The sequence below is a fragment of the Phyllobates terribilis genome, unplaced genomic scaffold (genome assembly GCF_046119375.1).
Source record: "Phyllobates terribilis strain yellow unplaced genomic scaffold, ASM4611937v1 Scaffold_5__5_contigs__length_657084704, whole genome shotgun sequence".
NCBI lineage: Eukaryota > Metazoa > Chordata > Amphibia > Anura > Dendrobatidae > Phyllobates > Phyllobates terribilis.
In genome coordinates, this window is record NW_027362765.1 from 177280640 (window position 1) to 177300029 (window position 19390).

The 19390-nt window shown below is 42.6% G+C and overlaps 1 protein-coding gene across 1 annotated transcript in view; it reads left to right on the plus strand.

Annotated features, from left to right (window-relative positions):
- Positions 1-19390, plus strand: part of LOC141272622 (serine/threonine-protein kinase 4-like) — a 54393-nt gene that overhangs the window by 28069 nt on the left and 6934 nt on the right. Inside the window, exons 7-10 of the mRNA XM_073683531.1 lie at positions 10451-10588; positions 13599-13727; positions 15542-15734; positions 18548-18699. Coding sequence (XP_073539632.1) covers positions 10451-10588; positions 13599-13727; positions 15542-15734; positions 18548-18699 — 612 coding nt within the window. The remainder of the gene's footprint in view (positions 1-10450; positions 10589-13598; positions 13728-15541; positions 15735-18547; positions 18700-19390) is intronic.

A 19390-nucleotide genomic window follows, 5' to 3' on the forward strand; every position in this document is an offset into this window, starting at 1 on the left:
CCACGACCACATGCCTTACTCCCTGCCTTCTTCATCTTGGTAGACTGATAAAGATAGGCAGAAAAGTACTAAGGGCTTAGTGTGCTTATTCCTGAACAGCTGCTAACAGGTATAAGAAACACTAATTTTATAAAGTGTGGACTAGACTTTAATATGAGCTAATGTGGCCTACACAACTGTAAAGTGGAGTGTTTGGTGAACTTTATTTAGGTTTTTTTTGTCACAAAAAGACACTGGATGTGCCTAAAGATGTAATAACGATAGTATCACAAACTTTTTGTAGCTATTACAATGTAGGAAGGTAACCTACAATGCAATAGATGAGGCTGCAAAAAATAGGCTAATACTAATCTGGCTGGGGCTGCAGGGCCCAATGCTGCAGAAAGGCTCCTCTATCTACTCCTATATAGTGTGTTTGGAATCAATTTAGCTGAATATGGATGGAACCACCACACTAATAGGAGATATCAGGAAAAATTATGAATTGGCAATAAAGGACAATGTATGAGGCAGTGACACACACTGAGTGCACTACAACCAGACGGGGTTGAAGCACACACTACAGGGTGAGCTGCACTCACACACCAGACCTTGCAGACAGCGGTGAACAGTACAGATGCAGAGCACTGTGCACTAGTGCTGCAAGACGGAAAAAAAATTCTCTATCTACTCCTATATAGTGTGTTTGGAACCAATTTAGCTGAATACAGATGGAACCACCACACTAATAGGAGATATCAGGAAAAATTATGAATTGGCAATAAAGGACAATGTATGAGGCAGTGACACACACTGAGTGCACTACAACCAGACGGGGTTGAAGCACACACTACAGGGTGAGCTGCACTCACACACCAGACCTTGCAGACAGCGGTGAACAGTACAGATGCAGAGCACTGTGCACTAGTGCTGCAAGACGGAAAAAAATTTCTCTATCTACTCCTATATAGTGTGTTTGGAACCAATTTAGCTGAATACAGATGGAACCACCACACTAATAGGAGATATCAGGAAAAATTATGAATTGGCAAAAAAGGACAATGTATGAGGCAGTGACACACACTGAGTGCACTACAACCAGACTTGGCTGAAGCACACACTACAGGGTGAGCTGCACTCACACACACAGACCTTGCAGATAGCGGTGAACAGCACAGGGAACTGTGCACTAGCACTGCAAGGCACAGTGATTTAGAAAGTAGCTTGGGTAAAGCAGTATAGAGCAAATAGGTAGCTAAAACTGTCCCTCAGAACAACAGCGTCCTATCCCTAACTGAATTCACAGCAGAGTGAGCTCAAAATGGCGGCGGTGGCTTTTATAGTGCATCATGACATCATTTCAGCAGCCAATCACAGCCATGCCATTAGTTAAGATGCCTACATGCCTAACAGGATGTGCCCACACTTCTTAGGATCCTCATTGGCTGAATAAAATGAAAATGTCTCATTGCATTATGGGAACTTCCGATTCCGGTATACGATATTGCAATAGTATCGGAATTAAGTATCGGAATTCCGATACCGCGAATATCGGCCGATACCCGATATTTCAGTATCGGAATGCTCAACACTAGTCGTCAGGTCATTTTACCACATTTAGAATTGGATTTTTTTTACCATTTCACCACACATGGAATTTTTTCCAAGTTTTCCAGCACATTACATAGTAAAATAAATGGTGTCATTTAAAACTACAGCTTGTCTTACAAAAAGAGGTCCTCATGGCTGTGGCTCTTGGAAAAGGGGGGGAAGAAACACATGCGCAAAAAACGTAAAACCCACTTACCTTTAGGGTGATGAGGAGAGTCAATACATCCCCAATGTTTTCTCTAGGATGTCACACTAAGCCCACCGGACTCTGCTGCACACTGATGAGGGGCAAACACCCTGAAACACCCTGCAAGGAGTTTGTATGTTCTCCCCGTGTTTGCGTGAGTTTCCTCCGGGTTCTCCGGTTTCCTCCCACACTCCAAAGACATACTGATACGGAATCTAGATTGTGAGCCCCGATGGGGACAGCGACGATAATGTATGTACAGCGCTGCGGAATATGTTAGCGCTATATAAAAAATAAAGATGATTATTATTATTAAACAAGCTGGCTGTAAACGAGTTTCCGGATTGATTTTATCCCTGGTCATGTAGAAATGTTCTATAAAGGGTCTGACACTACTTATAGGGTAGATGCCTCTTTGGTGGTACTTGTCCATATAGTTTCTTTCGTTCTGCTGGACCCCATTACTCACAAATATTGAAGCAACCTGTATGAGATCCACAAGAGGGAGACAGTGATCTACTAGAGAAATGCTGCGATCTTTAAGACAAGGGGATTCTGCAGATCTGACATTACAAGTACATTACATGATAACGATCTTTCTTTATGGAAAGTGGAACCAATACGTTGATGTTGAAGCATGGGATTATAAATGCTAAACGCTGAATATAAATGTATATGACGCGCCCCCTGGGACATATTCCTTTTTGAGGGGAATACCCGGCACCGGATCAGATGGGGGGTAGTAGTCTCCGAGCGGCTGTGACCCGGTCCCGTGCCCAGGGCGTCAAGCTCAGTGTGATGTGGCAGTTCTACAGATGTTACTAAAGTTCTTTTGTGTCGACTACGCCACCCGTTGTGATGCGGTCACTGTGGCCGCCGCTGCAGCAGGGTCCGCTGAGGCTGATGGTGGGTGCGCAGCTTGGTGGGATAACCCCCAACGGGAGGGGTATAGCCTCAGAGGGGACAGGCGCAGAGGATGGGGGTTGTGGTGGTGTAGTGCAGACGGCAGTGAAGACAGAGTCGGGTTGTGCAGTTAAGGGTGTTTACTTACTGCAGATGTTGTACTGGTCACTCCAGCTGCTAGTGACCACCCGAGCCGTGCTGCGTCCACCAGGTCCTGGATCCAGCCAACCCCCAAACAAGTCCGGAGCGTGGCCCTGAGCTCTCCCTCTGTCCTTTCTTCAGCCGTCCCCACCAGTGATCCACCTAGGTCCAGCTCCCTCGGGCCTTCTGTTGGGACACCCTTGGCCCTGGGTTCCCTGACCCTTCATGTGGTGTGCCTTCGGGGTGAATGTGGTGGGTGACCGTGACAGACACTGCCCACGGTCTCCGGTCTCTGGCTGGGGATTGTTTTTACCCCCACCAGCTTGGGTTCCGGTACCCTGATGCTGACTCCTCACCCGGTGCTCTGATTTGGGTTCTTGGGTCCCTTCTCTTCTGTGCTCTGGGTCTTTCTCTTTTCTCCTCTCTCACTCTGGGTCTTGGTCTTTCTTCTCTCCTCTCCTAACTTGTTTTCTGCAGCTGATCCTCTCTGCAACTGACTCTCTGCGTCTGACCCTGTTCTTAGTTGGTGCCCACCTTATATACACCCTCTATGTGTGAGCTCAGGTGACCAGCACCCAATGAGCTCCTATCACTACCCAGGCTGCTCCCCCTATCTGCCCCTACACTACATGGGATGTTCCACCCCCCTCCCACTCCAGCCAGGAACAGACTCGGTCGTACCTGCACATTTCTAAGTGGGAGTACCGTCGGCCTGTTCCTCGGAAATGGGATGTGTGTAGTGCATGCAGCCTACCGAGCTCAGTTCCACTCTCCATCCTTACCCGGGAGTGGAATATCACACCTCTGGGTTGAGGTGCAATACCCCTGTAGCAGCCGAATCCTCAGGGTGCTACATATATACTATATATAAAACTATTGACGATAAACTTGTGAAAACAAGGCCGCTGTGCTTTATTAAAGGGTTAAAGTTATAATCATAAATAATCAATCAGTAAGAAACATCGACTCAGGTCTTATTTGACTCGAGCTGCACAATATATTATATTCTGACCAAACACCACCCAGCAGGAGCGAAGTGTGACCCCCCCCCATCTAATAAAGCAGCGACCGGATAAAATACATAAAAAAGTCCAAATAATTGGGGAGGGTGGGCCGGGGATCTTCAAAGATGACCGGTCAGGCAAAGATCTCCCCGGTTACAGCTGCGATGCTAAATAGCAGGGTCTTAAAGACTCTCAGTTTTTCAACCAATCCTGAGGGACCAAAAACGAAGCGGGAAACCATCTCCAGGGAATTCTGTTCCGCCCGACAACGTATTCTCCCGCCAAAATGAGACCGAATTAAACCTTGAAAAACTCAAAGAGAAGAAGCATTATAAGATAGCATACAAAAGCACCATATAAACAATACCACCCACTATAAACCCATGAGCCCCCTTAGTTTAACACACGGGGGCTATCATTTAACAGGCACAATGTTTCCTTCTGCATACTTACCGATGCCTTGGTGCTGCATCACCAATATGTACCTGCTGTACTTCTGCCAACCAGGGGGGACACAGCAGGGGACCTAACAATAAGGAGCTCTGGGGTGGGCATTCCTTATTTATTTGGAATTCTAAGGGTATGTGCCCACTTATGTACCAGCCTGCGGGTCAGATGCTGCGGAAGAGCCGCCGGCGGCTTCCGCTCATCTTTGCAAATGAGCGGCACCATTTTTTTTTTCCACATGCAGACTTTCCTCTCAGAGGTTAGTTCTATGGGGAAAGTCCACATGCGGATCCACAAGAGAAATTGGCATGCTGCAGATCTGAAAGACGTTCCGCATGTCCGTTTCCGCGGGTGATCCGCAGGTGCACAGAGACGCACAGTGGACATGAGATTTCTAGAAATCCCATCCACTATGCTGTAATATCTGGCCTCTGTGGAATTGACGCAGCATAAACACGCAGCGGCTCCAGATCGTGTGCACATACCCTCAAGGATTCCATTATTAATACTTATGTTAATACACACCATCTTCTGTTTACTGGAGTTCTCCTCTAAGCTCAGTACAGCTTAGGTCCTGTTCACATATGCAATCGAACACTGTGCCGGATCTGTCATATGATGGATATTTCTAGTGCACTACGGACTCTATTAATTTAGGGTGTCCATACTAGATGAATTTTGGCAGAACTTGCTGATTTTGTCTGATTATCCAATGTGTATGGGGGCAAAACCTGTATAGCAAATGTCATGGGGAAAGCAGGATCGGGCATGTTGGACTTCAACTTGTCTGATCTTTTATTTCTGCGGGAGATGAGCTGCTGCCAGAGGAGTTGTATGTAGCCAATCGGCTTGTCTGAACAGGCCGGCAAATACACAATGAACGATTAAAACTCTTGTTTTCCAGGTGTGATCTTTTTTAAGCAGCCTTCATAATCGACATTATTGGCAGGACATCATCCTGTGTAAACCCGGCATGTGCTGCCAAAAAAACATGATGCTCTATGGGCACAGAACAATCTCATTAACAATCGTTCCTGTGTGCATAGAACTTCGGTTGGCATATCTAAACAGGCCACGTAACGACAATAGGCTTGTATGTAGTGAAACCAAAGAAATGAGCCGGAGCATAAGTTGGTATATGTGCATAAGAGCAAGTTCACACTGGCCATTCCACAGACAAAACCCAAGAAAAAACAACTTGAGCATATACCCTCTAGTAAGTAAATGGTGATACTACTTGTAAATAAGAGTATACTTGGTTAACACTATTTTGATAAAAAAAAAGCATAAAAGCTACCCCACCTCAACAAGGTGTACCCATCGGGACAGTCCTATCCTGTCTCTGGTATTAAAACCTTATCTTGTGTCAGCCAACCTCAATGTGAATAAGGGCAGAGCAGGACAGGGGCCCCGACTGTACAGCCGCCTGTCCAAGAGACGATATATAGATGAATGCCTAGCTCAGAAAGGGAGGGCCAATCAGTAGTCATTTAATGGCCTGAATTGTGCCATGTAAAGCCATCATTATTCCACTCTCCGTGTTGGGAACACTTTGGAAAGTTGGGAGATATTGCCGTTAGCCAACAGTTATGTTAGGTGTATAGGCAACTTTATCTTTTCTCTTTTCACCTAAAGCTGGAAAAAAACCATGACGCATGACATACAGAGATAAGCAAAAGGGTAACAGTGTTTTGAACTTTTGACTTTCAGGCTCCATATCTCACCATCCACTACTGCTTCCAACTTGAGACTGCCATCATTTTATAGAAGATCGTGGACCCACTGCGCCTTGGTCCGGGCTTACCTTTGGAGTGGCGTGGGTAAACGACCACCTGGTTTTCTCCAAGGGCAGTCCGCGATACTGTCAACATCCCTGCCGGGAGGGAGAAGTAGTAACATGCAGGGACGTCGGCATTAGCGTTAAAGAAATCCCATGTGCAGGAGGAAGTTGTACCAGGGCTAATTTCACTATAGTATTTCAATGTTTTAGAAAAGCCCGTAGGTTTAACCACATGGATATTTGCAACATTTTTGTGACTCATTGGAAATTTTTCCTCTTAAAACTAAACCCCTTAATTTCTCCTGATACTCCTAAATTATGACATGTAATTAGAATCTAGGGTGGCTGGCATTATTGATGTAAGCCTCATTAGTTTCATATTTGTAGCGACATGAATGAGCTGTTGTTCAGCTTTCTGTCTTTGGCATTTGGAGGTAGCCTTTTCTTACAGTATATTTCAATAACAGAATGATGTACTGATGGCTACAAAGTTTGACAGCAATGGGGAACCATCTCTTTGGGTTTTTGTTTCATATTTTTTGTGCTCTGTGCAAATAAGCGCATGGCCTCCCTTTTCCGTAAGCTGGACATTACGTTTATATGGCTCCTGATTGCTGGGTGTCCATTAGTCCTGTTCAGCCCTTATTCACATTTACGTAATTTGACATATGGTAAGGTTTTAATACTAGAGGTTAGGACTGTCCCGAATAGGGTCACCGTGACGTGGTGTGAAGGCTTTTCCATTTTTTTTTTTTATCAAAATTATGTTAACCAAGTACCCTATGCTATTTTCATGCACTATTGCTATTGATTTATTTATTTACTGCAGGGTATTTGCTCACTTTTTTTTATCTTTGGTTTTGTCTGTTTTTATTGGCCTGTGTGAACATGTGCCTACACGTTGCATACATACCAGCTTATATACATGTATGCACTAAAGCTGATTTATTCTTCTATGTGGAAACACCTAAAATGCCCTCAGTACAACTGTCAGGAAATGGAAGATGAAGATGAGCCATTTGTATTATGCATACACCTCAGTGGCTTTTGTTATTAAAGAATTTGTTTAACTCGTCTTACTATCCTCCCCCTCCCCAGTGATTGATCTTTAGGTAATGGATCCACTTATAGGCTCTATTGTACTCTTATTGACCATCCTCCTTATCTTGGGACTCTGCCCAGGAATCTTTATTGATTGAATTCCGCTCAGATAAATGAAATCAAGTTAGAGTATTAGACAGAAGAGCAGATGGCGTGTTTATGGCAGGAAATGCATTTATGCTGCAGAGTTCACACATCCAGAGTAATGCAGTTAAATATTTGAAATTGTTTTAAGGGCCTTTTTTTTAGATTATGCAGGGCCCCTTTAATATTTTATGCGGGGCCGGTATTATATTTTATATAAGGCCGGTTTTATATACTTTTTTAAATAGGGGCAGTTTTACATTTTATATAGGGCCAGTTATATATTTGGATGGGCATGTAAAGCCGTCCCTACATAAAATATAAAACTGGTAATACAGAAAATATTGCCAGTATTATATTTTGTGTAAGGACTGCTTTTACACGCCCATCCAAATTGTATTGACGTCTATGGTATGTGAGTCTTGTTCGACTTATGTTCATTTTTTTGCCACTGGTTACATTTGGAAACCTTTTGCGTCTCGGTGTCGCAGTTGCAATAGCTTGGAAGTCATAATTCAATACGATAGAGAATTATTAGATGCGATGTTGCAATGTGACACTGATTACCTTTATTTTGGCTCCACAAAAAAGTTGTACAGACTGCGTTTTCTTTCATCCATCTGGACAGGAGGCAAAAGGAAGAAAAACTATGACACTTCTGTTCTCATTCAAACTAATGGTTCCTTTATTGGAACATTTTTTCCAGTTTTTATTATCCCAAAATCAATCCAGAACTGGAAATAATGACTGGACATGTGACGAGAACCTAATAATTGCTGGTTGGATCTGACAGATTTGGCGGGATTGTCCAACATTAGTCTAATGGGTCCAGCCAGTTTAAAGGGAACCTGACAGCTGATGCATGCTGCCTGATCCATAAGGAGCACGAATTAGACACGGGCTGCACGATTTCGGCCATATGCAGTGGGTGAAATAGAAAATTGTTGATGTGTTCAGGCAAATAAATCAAACCATAAATTATGTAAAAACAAGAGAATACAGCAGCACTCTGTAAGTGCTAAGATGTATGCAAACCTTGAATATATAAGATTTTAACTGCCTTACTGCTATATAGAATGTACTTACAAAAATGAAGATACTTGGCTCATAAATTGGCTAATTCAGAGGTCACCTTGCTGTGGTTGATGGGCACACATGAATTGGCCAATTCATGAGCGAAGTACCTAAAGCTCAGAGTTCATGCAAGAAGCCCATGGAACCTTCAGGATTTGAAGAATGTTTGTGTGGAAGAATGGGCCAATATCACACCTGAGCAATGCATGTGACTAGTTTATGTTTAACGCCGCAGTGTTTCAAAGAAAAGCAAACCTAGTTTAATAACCATCAGGGACCGAGCCGCTCGGGAGACTAATCAGGCAGGCGGGTCCCCAGCAGCTTCTCCCTGCCCGCTTTTGAGTGATAGGTCTCTCCCCATACACGCACGCAGTCACTCCTGGGCAGCTGGCGAGGAGAAGTCACCGTGGACACGCCTGTCTGAATAGTCTCCTGTGCAGCTTGGTCCCCTGCGGTTATTAAACTGTGTTTTTCACTGAAATGCAGCAGTGTTTCAGAGTGAATCATAACTGGCTGCAATCATACACCACGTGGATCGGGCAGCATGTTACAGCTGTCAGACTCCGTTTAAGAGCAACCAGTAAACAGCATCTTGACAGTTACTAGGTAAAATTGTTCATAGTTTTGTAAGATTTTTCCACACTGCATAGATTAAGGCTATGTTCACACATTGCTTTTTTCAGCGTTTTTTTTCTGCAGCAAAACCTGATTTTTTTTTTTTGATTTTTTTTTTTCACCACCCATTACTTACAATGTGTGAAAAAACGCTGAAAGAAGTGACATTCTCTATTCTGCAAAAAAACATGCAAAGCTCAAAGTACTGATCAAATAAAAACCAAGCTGTGTGCATAAGATGTATGTAATGTCATAGACTTTGCTGGTACTGTAAAATGCAGCTGAAAATTTGCATAAAAAAATGCATAAAAAAACCGCAATGTGTGAACATAGCCTGAGGCTGCGTTCCCACGATGCGGATTTAATGCATTTCCGCGGCTGCATTTCCGCCACGAAAACGCATTAAAAACGCATGTTAAGTTGTCTGCCATGTTTCCCAATGATAATCCGCATGTGCTATGGACATGCTGCGAAAATTTACGCTGCGGATTATCATTGCGGAAAAATCCTCAGCACGTCCATTAATTTTGAGGAATCGCGGCGAAATCGATGCCATTGACTTGCATTGAACCGCATAACATCCGCTTGTCTGGAGGAGACTCTCCTCCAGACCCGGGTACCATAGTACCTGTAAAAAAAAGAATAAAATAAAAAATAAACATATACTTACTTACCTTCTAATGGCCCCCTGTCTGCTCCTGGCGGCGCTGCTGGCTCTTCGGCTACTCGCGGTGGTGTAAAAGGACTTTCCATGACGTCATTTAGTCATGTGACATGTCACGTGACCACTGACGTCGGTGGTCGCGTGACCTGTCACTTGACTAAATGACGTCATGGAAGGTCCTCTTTAGAGCACTGCGAGCCGCCGAAGACACCGGACGCACCGGAGAAGGAGACCGGGGGCCATCGGAAGGTGAATATAATGTTTTTTTTTATTTTTCAACATTTTTATTCTTTTTTTTACTATTGATGCTCCATGGTTGCATGAATTTATATAGTGTGACCACATTGTCAAGCACTTTTCCAAGTGATGCTAAAATCGCTTGGAAAAGGGCTTGACAACCCGCATGCGAAATCACATGTTCAAAACGCTTCACAAACGCTTCTACCTGGCAGAAAAAACACATGTAAAAGATCTGCATGCGTTTTTTCTGCCAGAGAGATGCAGAAATGCTCCGCAGCATTTCTGCATCATGGGCACTTAGCCTAAAAGTAAATTTCCCAAGTATTCCTGTATATGAAGGAGTTGGCCAAACTATGTAATGTGCGTGAAGGCCTTTAACCAAAACTGCAAGTTAAATGAGAATCTATTCTAATCTAATTACCAATTTCTCTGACCTAGCACAACCTTTTTATACAAAGCTTCAATACAGTCCCACCAAACTATATTCTGTGACTGTAGATATATTCCAATGTAATATAATAATAATAATAATAATAATAATGTGTCTAATAGGGTGGCTGGAATGCATGTAGCTCCTAAGCTGACCATCATATTATATTTATGTGTTTCTTTTTCTTTAGGCTATTTTCATGATTCCATCAAACCCGCCACCAACACTTCGGAAGCCAGAAAATTGGTCTAAACAGTTCATAGATTTTATTAACCAGTGTCTAGTCAAAAATCCAGAACAGAGAGCGAGTGCAACAGAACTGCTACAGGTATAATCCTATTGATCTCCAAATCTATATAGGCCACTTACACTTCAGTACAATTCGGCCACGTCTCCATCACGCCATGCATGTGTGACTGTCCTGAATGTATATTAAGGCCCCGTCACACTAAGCGATGCAGCAGCGATCCCGACAACGATACGACCTGTCAGGGATCGTTGCTGCGTCGCTAATACATCGCTGGTGAGCTGTCAAACAGGCAGGCTCACCAACGATCAGGGGAGCAGCAACATCGTGGAAAGAATCGTTCCACGATGTCCTGCTCCTGGTTGCCAGCCTGCTGCTGAAGCAGGAGCAGGCTCGTAACCATGATAAACATCGGGTTACTAAGTGCGCGTGTGACCCTAGTAACCCGATGTTTACCATGGATACCACTCTGCTACGGTGCGCGGGAGGTTACCGTTCACCTTAGCAGAGCCGTATCCATGATAAACATCGGGTTACTAGGGGCACGCGCGCACTTAGTAACCCGATGTTTATCATGGATACGACTCTGCTACCGTGAGCGGTAACCTCCGGTGCACCGTAGCAGAGTGGTATCTATGGTAAACAGCGGGTTACTAAGTGCGCGTGTGCCCCTAGTAACCCGATGTTTACCATGGTTACCAGCCTGATCGTTGGTCCCGCTGGTCACGCACAGCGATGTGTGCTGGCCAGCGGGAGGCCAACGACCAAAAAATGGTCCAGAACACTTTGCAGCGATCAGCGACCTCACAGCAGGGGCCTGATCGCTGCAAAGTGTCACACATAGCGACATCGCTGGTGAGGTCGCTGTTGCGTCACCAAAACCGTGACACAGCAGCGATCTCGCTAGCGAGATCGCTATGTGAGACGGGACCTTAAGGTAGTCACTGAAGCTTCCTGAAGCTTTCAGGAGGCTTTATCAGACTTTATCAGCACCTAGGAGGTTTGCCAACTCCAGGAGGTCTCATTGTTCTTCTGGGAACCTCTCAGGAAAGTTGGCCCATGTGCCAAAATGTATGGTTTCATAAGCTCTAGCACTAAACTGGGAAGAAGAAAATGAATGACACCTCAAACTAAAGTCTGATACTCTAAACACAATTTTTCCTTGAGACGGCAGCTAAAATTGTGTTTCCTTTTAGTTGCTTGTGCATCCTAAATGTGACTATTCCTGTTGGAACCTCTCAGAACGAGGATTTCCCTCCATGACCATGAGGATTCCTCTTAGTGTTTTTACTTCTGAGGAAAGAAAATGGCCATTCACTCTTCCGGTTGAGGAAAGACGTGACTTCAGAAAACTAGGACATGATGTGGTGGGAATAGTTTGTACTGTAAATATTTCACTGAATTATTTATTGACCTGAGATTTGGCCTCCGCCAAACACAACACATACGAAATGCAAACTAAATAAACCCAAGTGTTATGTGTTAATGCATCTGCTGTACGTCTATTTTGTATTTTCCCAGAGGTCGCATCAATGTAACGTCACTAAGATTAGGACTTGCCCTCCTTCAAACAGTAGTTACACTATAGTCAAAACTGATACACTGTGTTCTGCTTTGTGCAGTGCCCAAGAAGATGGCACATGACACAATGTATCAATTCTACCCAAATTGTAAAAATGAGCATTCAAAAATTATCATACTTGGTTATTGAGTTTAATATTCGAGTCAGTGCGAATCTATTTGCAGGACCCGGTCCATCGGCCACGAGAGTAATTTATGCCTGCTAGACAGGAGCCCTGATGATTGCCTCCTCCCTCCTGGCATCTGCGATTCTTCTTTTGATTTCTCGGCCTGGTGCAATGTTACACATGTGACACGCCACAAGAATGATGAGGCCGGCTAATCAAAAGAGGTGTTGCCGTCGGGTAAGAGTTGGTTCTCAGGGCTCCCGTCCAACAGACACAGATTAATGTTGTGGCCGATGGATCGGGTCCTGCAGACTGATTTGTAGAAACTTTATGTAATATATAAAGTCTTAAGCTCCAGATTATGGTGGCGGAATAAAGGCATTATGCATTAGAAAACTGTATTTTCCTATGAGGGAACCTCACTTGCTTCTTTGGGATAGTGGTTGACTATGCATAGAGTAGACAACAGGATAATAAGGAACCCTAGTCAGACATTGCAGCAGTGCATGGTCGTAGACGCTAAGCTGATGAATGTCAAGGAAAGTAAAAGACAAGTAGATGAGGACAATAAATATTATAATATAAGCCATGCCAGTAATAGGAATTTCAAGAATAAAACACAGATCTAAGAGGTAAGGTTTCTCCTTGTGGAGAGTGACGTGTCAGGTCTGGCACGCCAGTATGAGGAGACTTAAACGCCTTGCAACCTCCTCTGCGAAATTAAATATGGTGGCACTAGAGTTCAAGTCCTCTTCCTCTCTGAAGAGACAATTTGCATATTTAATTTACCAGAGGAGCATGCAAGGCGATTAAGTCTCCTCATACTAGCATGCCAGACCTGGCATGTCACTTTCCACAAGGAGTAACCTTACCCCTTAGTTCCCAGTCTTAGCCTCTCACCCAGCCAAATCAGATCTCATACTTTGTACTAACAAGGGGCAACACCGTGTCTACAAATTGAAATTCTGATTTGGCTTTTATCCTAAGTCATATTACAAGGCTCGCTAAAGGGTCGATAATGAATTCCATTAGGTGGCACTAGGGTTCTAGTCCTCTTCCACTCTGAGTAGACAATTTGCAAGAATAAAACACCAAATTGAGTTTATTATTCAGACATAGTGATGCCATGGCATTTGGCTCTGTGACCTGTACATGTGCGCAGCCTAGAGCAGAGAATCTTGATGCAGAAAGACAGCCGCGGCCTGGAAAAGGACGCCAGGTACCAAAGGTAGGACTGCAGAAATAATAACTGCAGTTTTGAGAAACCTTTATGTGTATTAATTGTATTTAAAGTGTGAAAATATATGAGATGTTCTTTGGACCAGCCTTTAATGGTTGGCAATCCTCATTTTGATTTTATTTATAAAGTACACTTAGTAAAATACCTATTCCATCTTACCCAGCACCCATTTGTAAAAACAACCAAAGGAGTGTCCATTTTGAAACACCTAATAAATGATGCGTTGGAGGCAAAGATCAAACGTAGTGAATTACAGCAACGTGAAGTAGAACCAGAAGAGGAAGAGAATGCGGTTGGTAATTTTTTTTTAATCTATTTTCAGGGACTGTTGCATGTCGTATACGTGGCACATTGTGGGACACTGATCGTCATATGAGCACTTTACCGTATCCGCATGCACAAAGTGGTTTACACATTACCTCCAATAACACCTGGAAAGTATATGAAGCTATATTAGTTAAAAGGAATAGGTTATGATGTTTTTATTTCCCCATCTAAGAGCAGCATGATGTAGAGGCAGAGACCCTGATTCTAGTGATGTGCCACTTACTGGGCTGCTTGCTGCAGTTTTAATAAAATCAGTTTTATCAGATTCAGAACTACCAGTTCTCTGAATTCTGAGCTCTGTATATCCCTGCCCCCATCTCTGATTAGCCGCTTTCTATGTACACTGTGCATAGGCAGAAAGCTGCCATTCAGTGGTGAGGGTGGGGTTATACAGAGCTCATGAATATAAAAAACTAAAAATATAAAATAGTAATAAATAATAAGAAATAAAAACTCCCTCTGAAATCTGAAAAAGAAGGAGCTTTTGTATCCCCGCCCAGCTACAAGTTTTAGGGAACTGGAGAGAGTCTTGATATTTTGGAGTTATTGTAAAAACGATATGGGGCAATATGGGCTCCATTTGTGAACTACCGGAGTCAGGGTTACCAGGGGATATAAATGCTGTTTAAGATGATATGAGAGTCCTACATTTCAGAAAGATTTGAGACCATGAAAATTATATCAATCTATTTAATTCTACTTTTATTTTTTCTTGTTTTGTCTTTTGAGGTTAGAGGGCTGAGTGACGTCATAGGGGGAAGGAAAGGATGAAGGGTTTGGTGGTTTGTAAGGGATTTGGGGAACTGAACTGCTAAAATAATTGTCCTAATTTTGTAGTGTTCGGGAAAGGGGAAAAAACCCACAAAGTTGAATAAATAAAACCCATAAGAATAAAGAAAACAAAACTCCCCATAGGTTTTTTTGTATCACCTTCCTAAAGCACCTCATAAACAAAATACGGTTTGGCTGACAGCTACGTCTATCGAGGTCCCTATACACCATTCTTTGACAGCTCTGGCTTTATAGAGCCGGGAAAGGTTAGAGATAGATGTAAAACAAGTTCCCTGCCCCCTAGTATTATACTTACCCGCCGCCGTCTTCATCTGTTATCGGCACTGCTCCAGTCGTCTTCTGCAGGTTGTGACTTGCTGGATCGCTCCAGTGTTTGCTGGGCGTTCAGGAAGTCACTACTCGTTCTGGCTCTCATACACTTACTTTGAGAGCTTGTGACCTTTACCTCTGAATTCAGAAATTGAGGTCACAAGGTGGCGGCGCGACGCCAAGAACAACTGAAGACGATGGTTGGTAAGTATTAGACAAGGGTCAGGGAACTTAGATTAGTGGCACCACTCCAGCTCTGAAATAAACAAAAAAAAGTACTGCTTTAATTGTTTGGCCACACCAAGGGTGCACTGAGCGCCTGTTCTTGGTTTGAACAGTCATTTTGTGCTGATAGACTCCCTTAAACTTTAAGGGAGCTGACCTTCAAAATGCCTTCTCTGCTGCTACAGTAAATGCCTTTTCTATCAAAAAAGTCAGCACACACAGATTATTTGTATCAAGCTGCTTGCAATTCCTTAAAATAAAAGGGATTGTGCCATCCCACCACTACCTAAAATGTCACCCCAAAATTGAAGCCCCTAAGAAATATGCATGACCAGTGCTCCTCACAAGGTAAGTCTTTAGGCTAAGCATGAAGTATTCAGTTCCTATACTAGTAGCATATGGTTTTGTTTTAAAATTTCTCTTTCGTATGTTGTTTTTTTTTGTCTTTTTAAGGAAGAGGATGACGTTGATGCCGGCACAATGGTCCAGGCTCAAAAATTAGAATTTAACACAATGCAGGAGTTCGACACCATGAGTGTAGGGGCTGATGGCACAATGGTAGATAATGAACACTTAGAAGCACAGCTTGGCACCATGTTAATAAACGAAGAGAATGAAGACGAGGAGGAGTCCGGTACCATGAAGCGTAAGATTTTCAGTCTAATAAATCTTTTTGCTTTCATTGATATGTGTTGTATGGTAAAGTAATAAAAATTACTCACCGAAGCACCCGCCCTAGAAAGCACCCTTAATTTATTAGTCAGCGGGAGCATTGGCGCCTGTTAAATGGCCGGTGATGCAGTAATACGGACTTGACTTCTGATTGGTCAAGAAGACTTGGACTAGGTTATTCGCATATTCTTTAGTGGGTCCAGATGTGATTTGTTTCATCATCTCCCAGATAATCTAACACTACAGAGTTTGCTTAAAACAAATTTAAGGCAAATGCCCCCCTTACATGTCTGATAATTTGTATGTTCTCGGGAATATCGCTTAATGTGCATTTTATGTGCCAAGTCTGCTTTCTGTAATAGTTTACCAACCACAACGCATTTCACATTTGTATAAACATGTACAGGTTGCACATCTATTGTGCTGCTGACAAAACGGTTCTATTTTTAAATGGTCTAATAGAGGTTTAAAATAAATGTTTGTATATTTTACATATATTTGCCAAACTTGCCTTAAGGGGCAGCTGGCCAGGAAACTGTGCCAACAGTGTCCACACATCAATGAAGTGATTCAGCTGCCAGTACAAAACTTCTACTGAAGATAAAGTTGCACAATACAGTTAAAAAGGCTTTTCTTATAGACTTTTCATTAAAATCAGCACTGGGCATTTCCTGAGTTGTATTGCTGTTTTGAAAACTAGTATGTATGGTCCTATGACTCCTAATAAAATTTTAGTCTGGCTTTAGGGGTTTAGTAACCTGTGAAGGGCGGTGTACCTAGCCCAGATGGCCCTGGTGCTATGGGTAAAGCAGTTGCCCAATATTAAGCTACATTCCCTAGTGTATTGACTGGGCAATGTTATTTGGCACCTTACAGAACTGTTATATGGTATATGCAGTATATGATTGGATTATTTGGGCACTATATGGTAAATGGTAAGAGAGGGCATCATGATCAGTTACTGCATAGGGCACAGGCCAACCTAAAGCTGGCCATATAGGTTGCATAATCACCTATTTTTTGGAAACAAAGACTGGGACCCAATTGTTTTTCACACTGATAGGGTCCCGAATTCTTGACCCCAATACTTTGCATATCTGATGTGACTTCTCTGAGTAATGGAGTACAGAGAACCACATTACATCCCCATCAGCCATCATCCTACAGACTATTCCTCATTGCACTAGGCTGTGACCAAGTTCTGGATGGACCAAAACATTTACGTTGTCCATCTTCTTGAAATGTGGAATAACTTGAATGTCATACTGGCCTATCAATAAAGCTGCCATCTTCACTACCATCAAACTGAATGTAGTGGTTCTCTGTCCCCTATATTTGGTATCTACATCCTACCACTGCACACCACCAGCTGTCTAGAGCGCCGAGGATCTTCATACTTCTTTGTGTGATGGAAATGGCTCATATTTTACTTGAATTACCAAAGTGTGTGTTGGTAATAAACTATGGAAAAAGTTTGTGCCAAGTTCACCAGGCTGCTCACTTTTTGACATTGCATTGATTGATGTTGAATTTTTGAGGTTTGTCCTTCGGCTTAGACTCTTGAGTTGTGCAGCCAGTGCTACGTAATTGTATCCCAGTGCAATCTTTAATTTGCTCCTAGCAGGCTCACCAGTGCTTGAGCCTGAAAGAATATACTCCCATAGGAAGAAAAGCTTTTACCGTATCTTACAATAGGGGCCTGTCCTTCACTGCTCAGTCAAGGTCATATCAAGACAGACGTGTCTCACCAACTTGCGGGGAAACATCTGTCTGATCCTCAGGCGTATGAGAAATGCTAGATGCAAAAATGATCAAATGTTCATAGCAGTGGACGAAGCTCTGTTATGTATGCGAGACAGGACATTTACACTGTGTAGGGGGAAACGTGATACAGCGCAGATAACCACAGAATGAAATGATCATCCACATACAAGATTTATTTTGTGTTTTACAGCTATTGATCTAGTTTGATTTGCATTGTTGGAATAGGAAAATTTCACAATATATTTAAGTATTGCTTTTTTTTTTTTTCTTTTAATTGAGTAATCATTTAAATTTTTCTTTAATGAGTGAATAGTGCACATGAAAATAAGCAAGTCTGTAATGTATCTTATCAGAAAAATGTGCTTCTTTCTCCCCCTGCACTCTCAATTCATGAGTAAAATCTGTATTCAGTGAAGACAGATATTGTCATTACTGAGATAGGTGATGGCAGTTGGTGCTTTTAAAAATATATGGAGGGGAGGAGCTTGAGGCAGACACAGACATTCTGCTGCAAGTTCTACTGAAGTGACAATTACATTTCTCCATAGAACTTTATGAGCCCCAACTGCCATCTCCTATCTCAGTAATAGGAAAATCTGAATTCACTGAAGACGGATTTTACCTGTGACTTGAGAATTTTGATAATGACTGATCCGTCCAGGAGGAGAAAGAAGAGTATTTCTCTAATCTGATACAATACAAAGTTTCTTATTTTCACGTGTGCTATTGATTTCTGAAAGAAAAATTAAAACTATGGTTCCTCTTTAAGACTTTTCACATTAGCATCATGGCTTCCTTTAATAATAAATTCCCAACAGATTACAACAAATCCTGATGGACCCATTGACTCTTAAAAGGGTCCTTCAATTGCTTGTGTTCCAGTATTTTCAATGGTCAAAATGCGCTATTCTTGAAGTAAAAAATATAAACCCTAGGGCAAATGTGAATGGAGACTTGCACCATCACATTTTTAAATGCCCCTTGTAAAAAATATTATATTGAAGTTACCATTTGATATTGCAGAAAGTAACGAACCTGCACAACTTGCCAAGCCATCATTTCTTGAGTACTTCGAAAAGAACGAGAACCAGTTGGGTGCATCAGTTAAAAAGTCTCCAGAAAACTCTTCAAATTCCTCTGAATTCAAGATACCTCTGAATGGAGACTACAGCTTTGTAAGTTCTACTGAAATAACACTTCGTAATGACGACATGTGTGATGATCCTTAGCTTGATCTTCCAAGTAGTATCATGAGTAAGGTGCCAACATTTCTTCTGCAAACAAGTGCATGGCCACTCTGGTCACCACAGGAGCATAGACAGACAGCAGAAAGCTACAGCTTAGGACACAGAAACTGTTATATTTTACATTACACCTATATCAAATTGACTATGAAGTCTCATCTGCCAGCAGCACGGTATAGAGCAGGAGGAGCTGAATAGAATGAGATGTAGGGTTGTGGAAAAATATTCAGTAAAAGGGTACCCTCACCCTGGCGTCTATTGTGCTAATGACACTCGGCCCAAATTCTGTCAGAGTTTAATTTGTGAGATCCAATTCTGTCACATGAGAGCATCACAGCACAGGTACTGAGAAGATGGAGAACTTAATTTCACCATCTTCTCCATTGTTTGTGTCCATGGTAGACTTGTATGGGTGCTTGTGATCTGAATATCGAGGCCACTCGCAGCATGCCGAATCTGATTCGAAAAAAATCGCAGATCTGCACTGCCCCATAGTACAACATTGGGCTAAAATGTTGTCCGATAGAACACCGGATAGCACTCGGCCTTGTTATACGCTAGTGTGAGCGTACTCTAACTTGTATTTTTCATTTAAACTTTTGCTCATTTTAGGCTTTGAAGT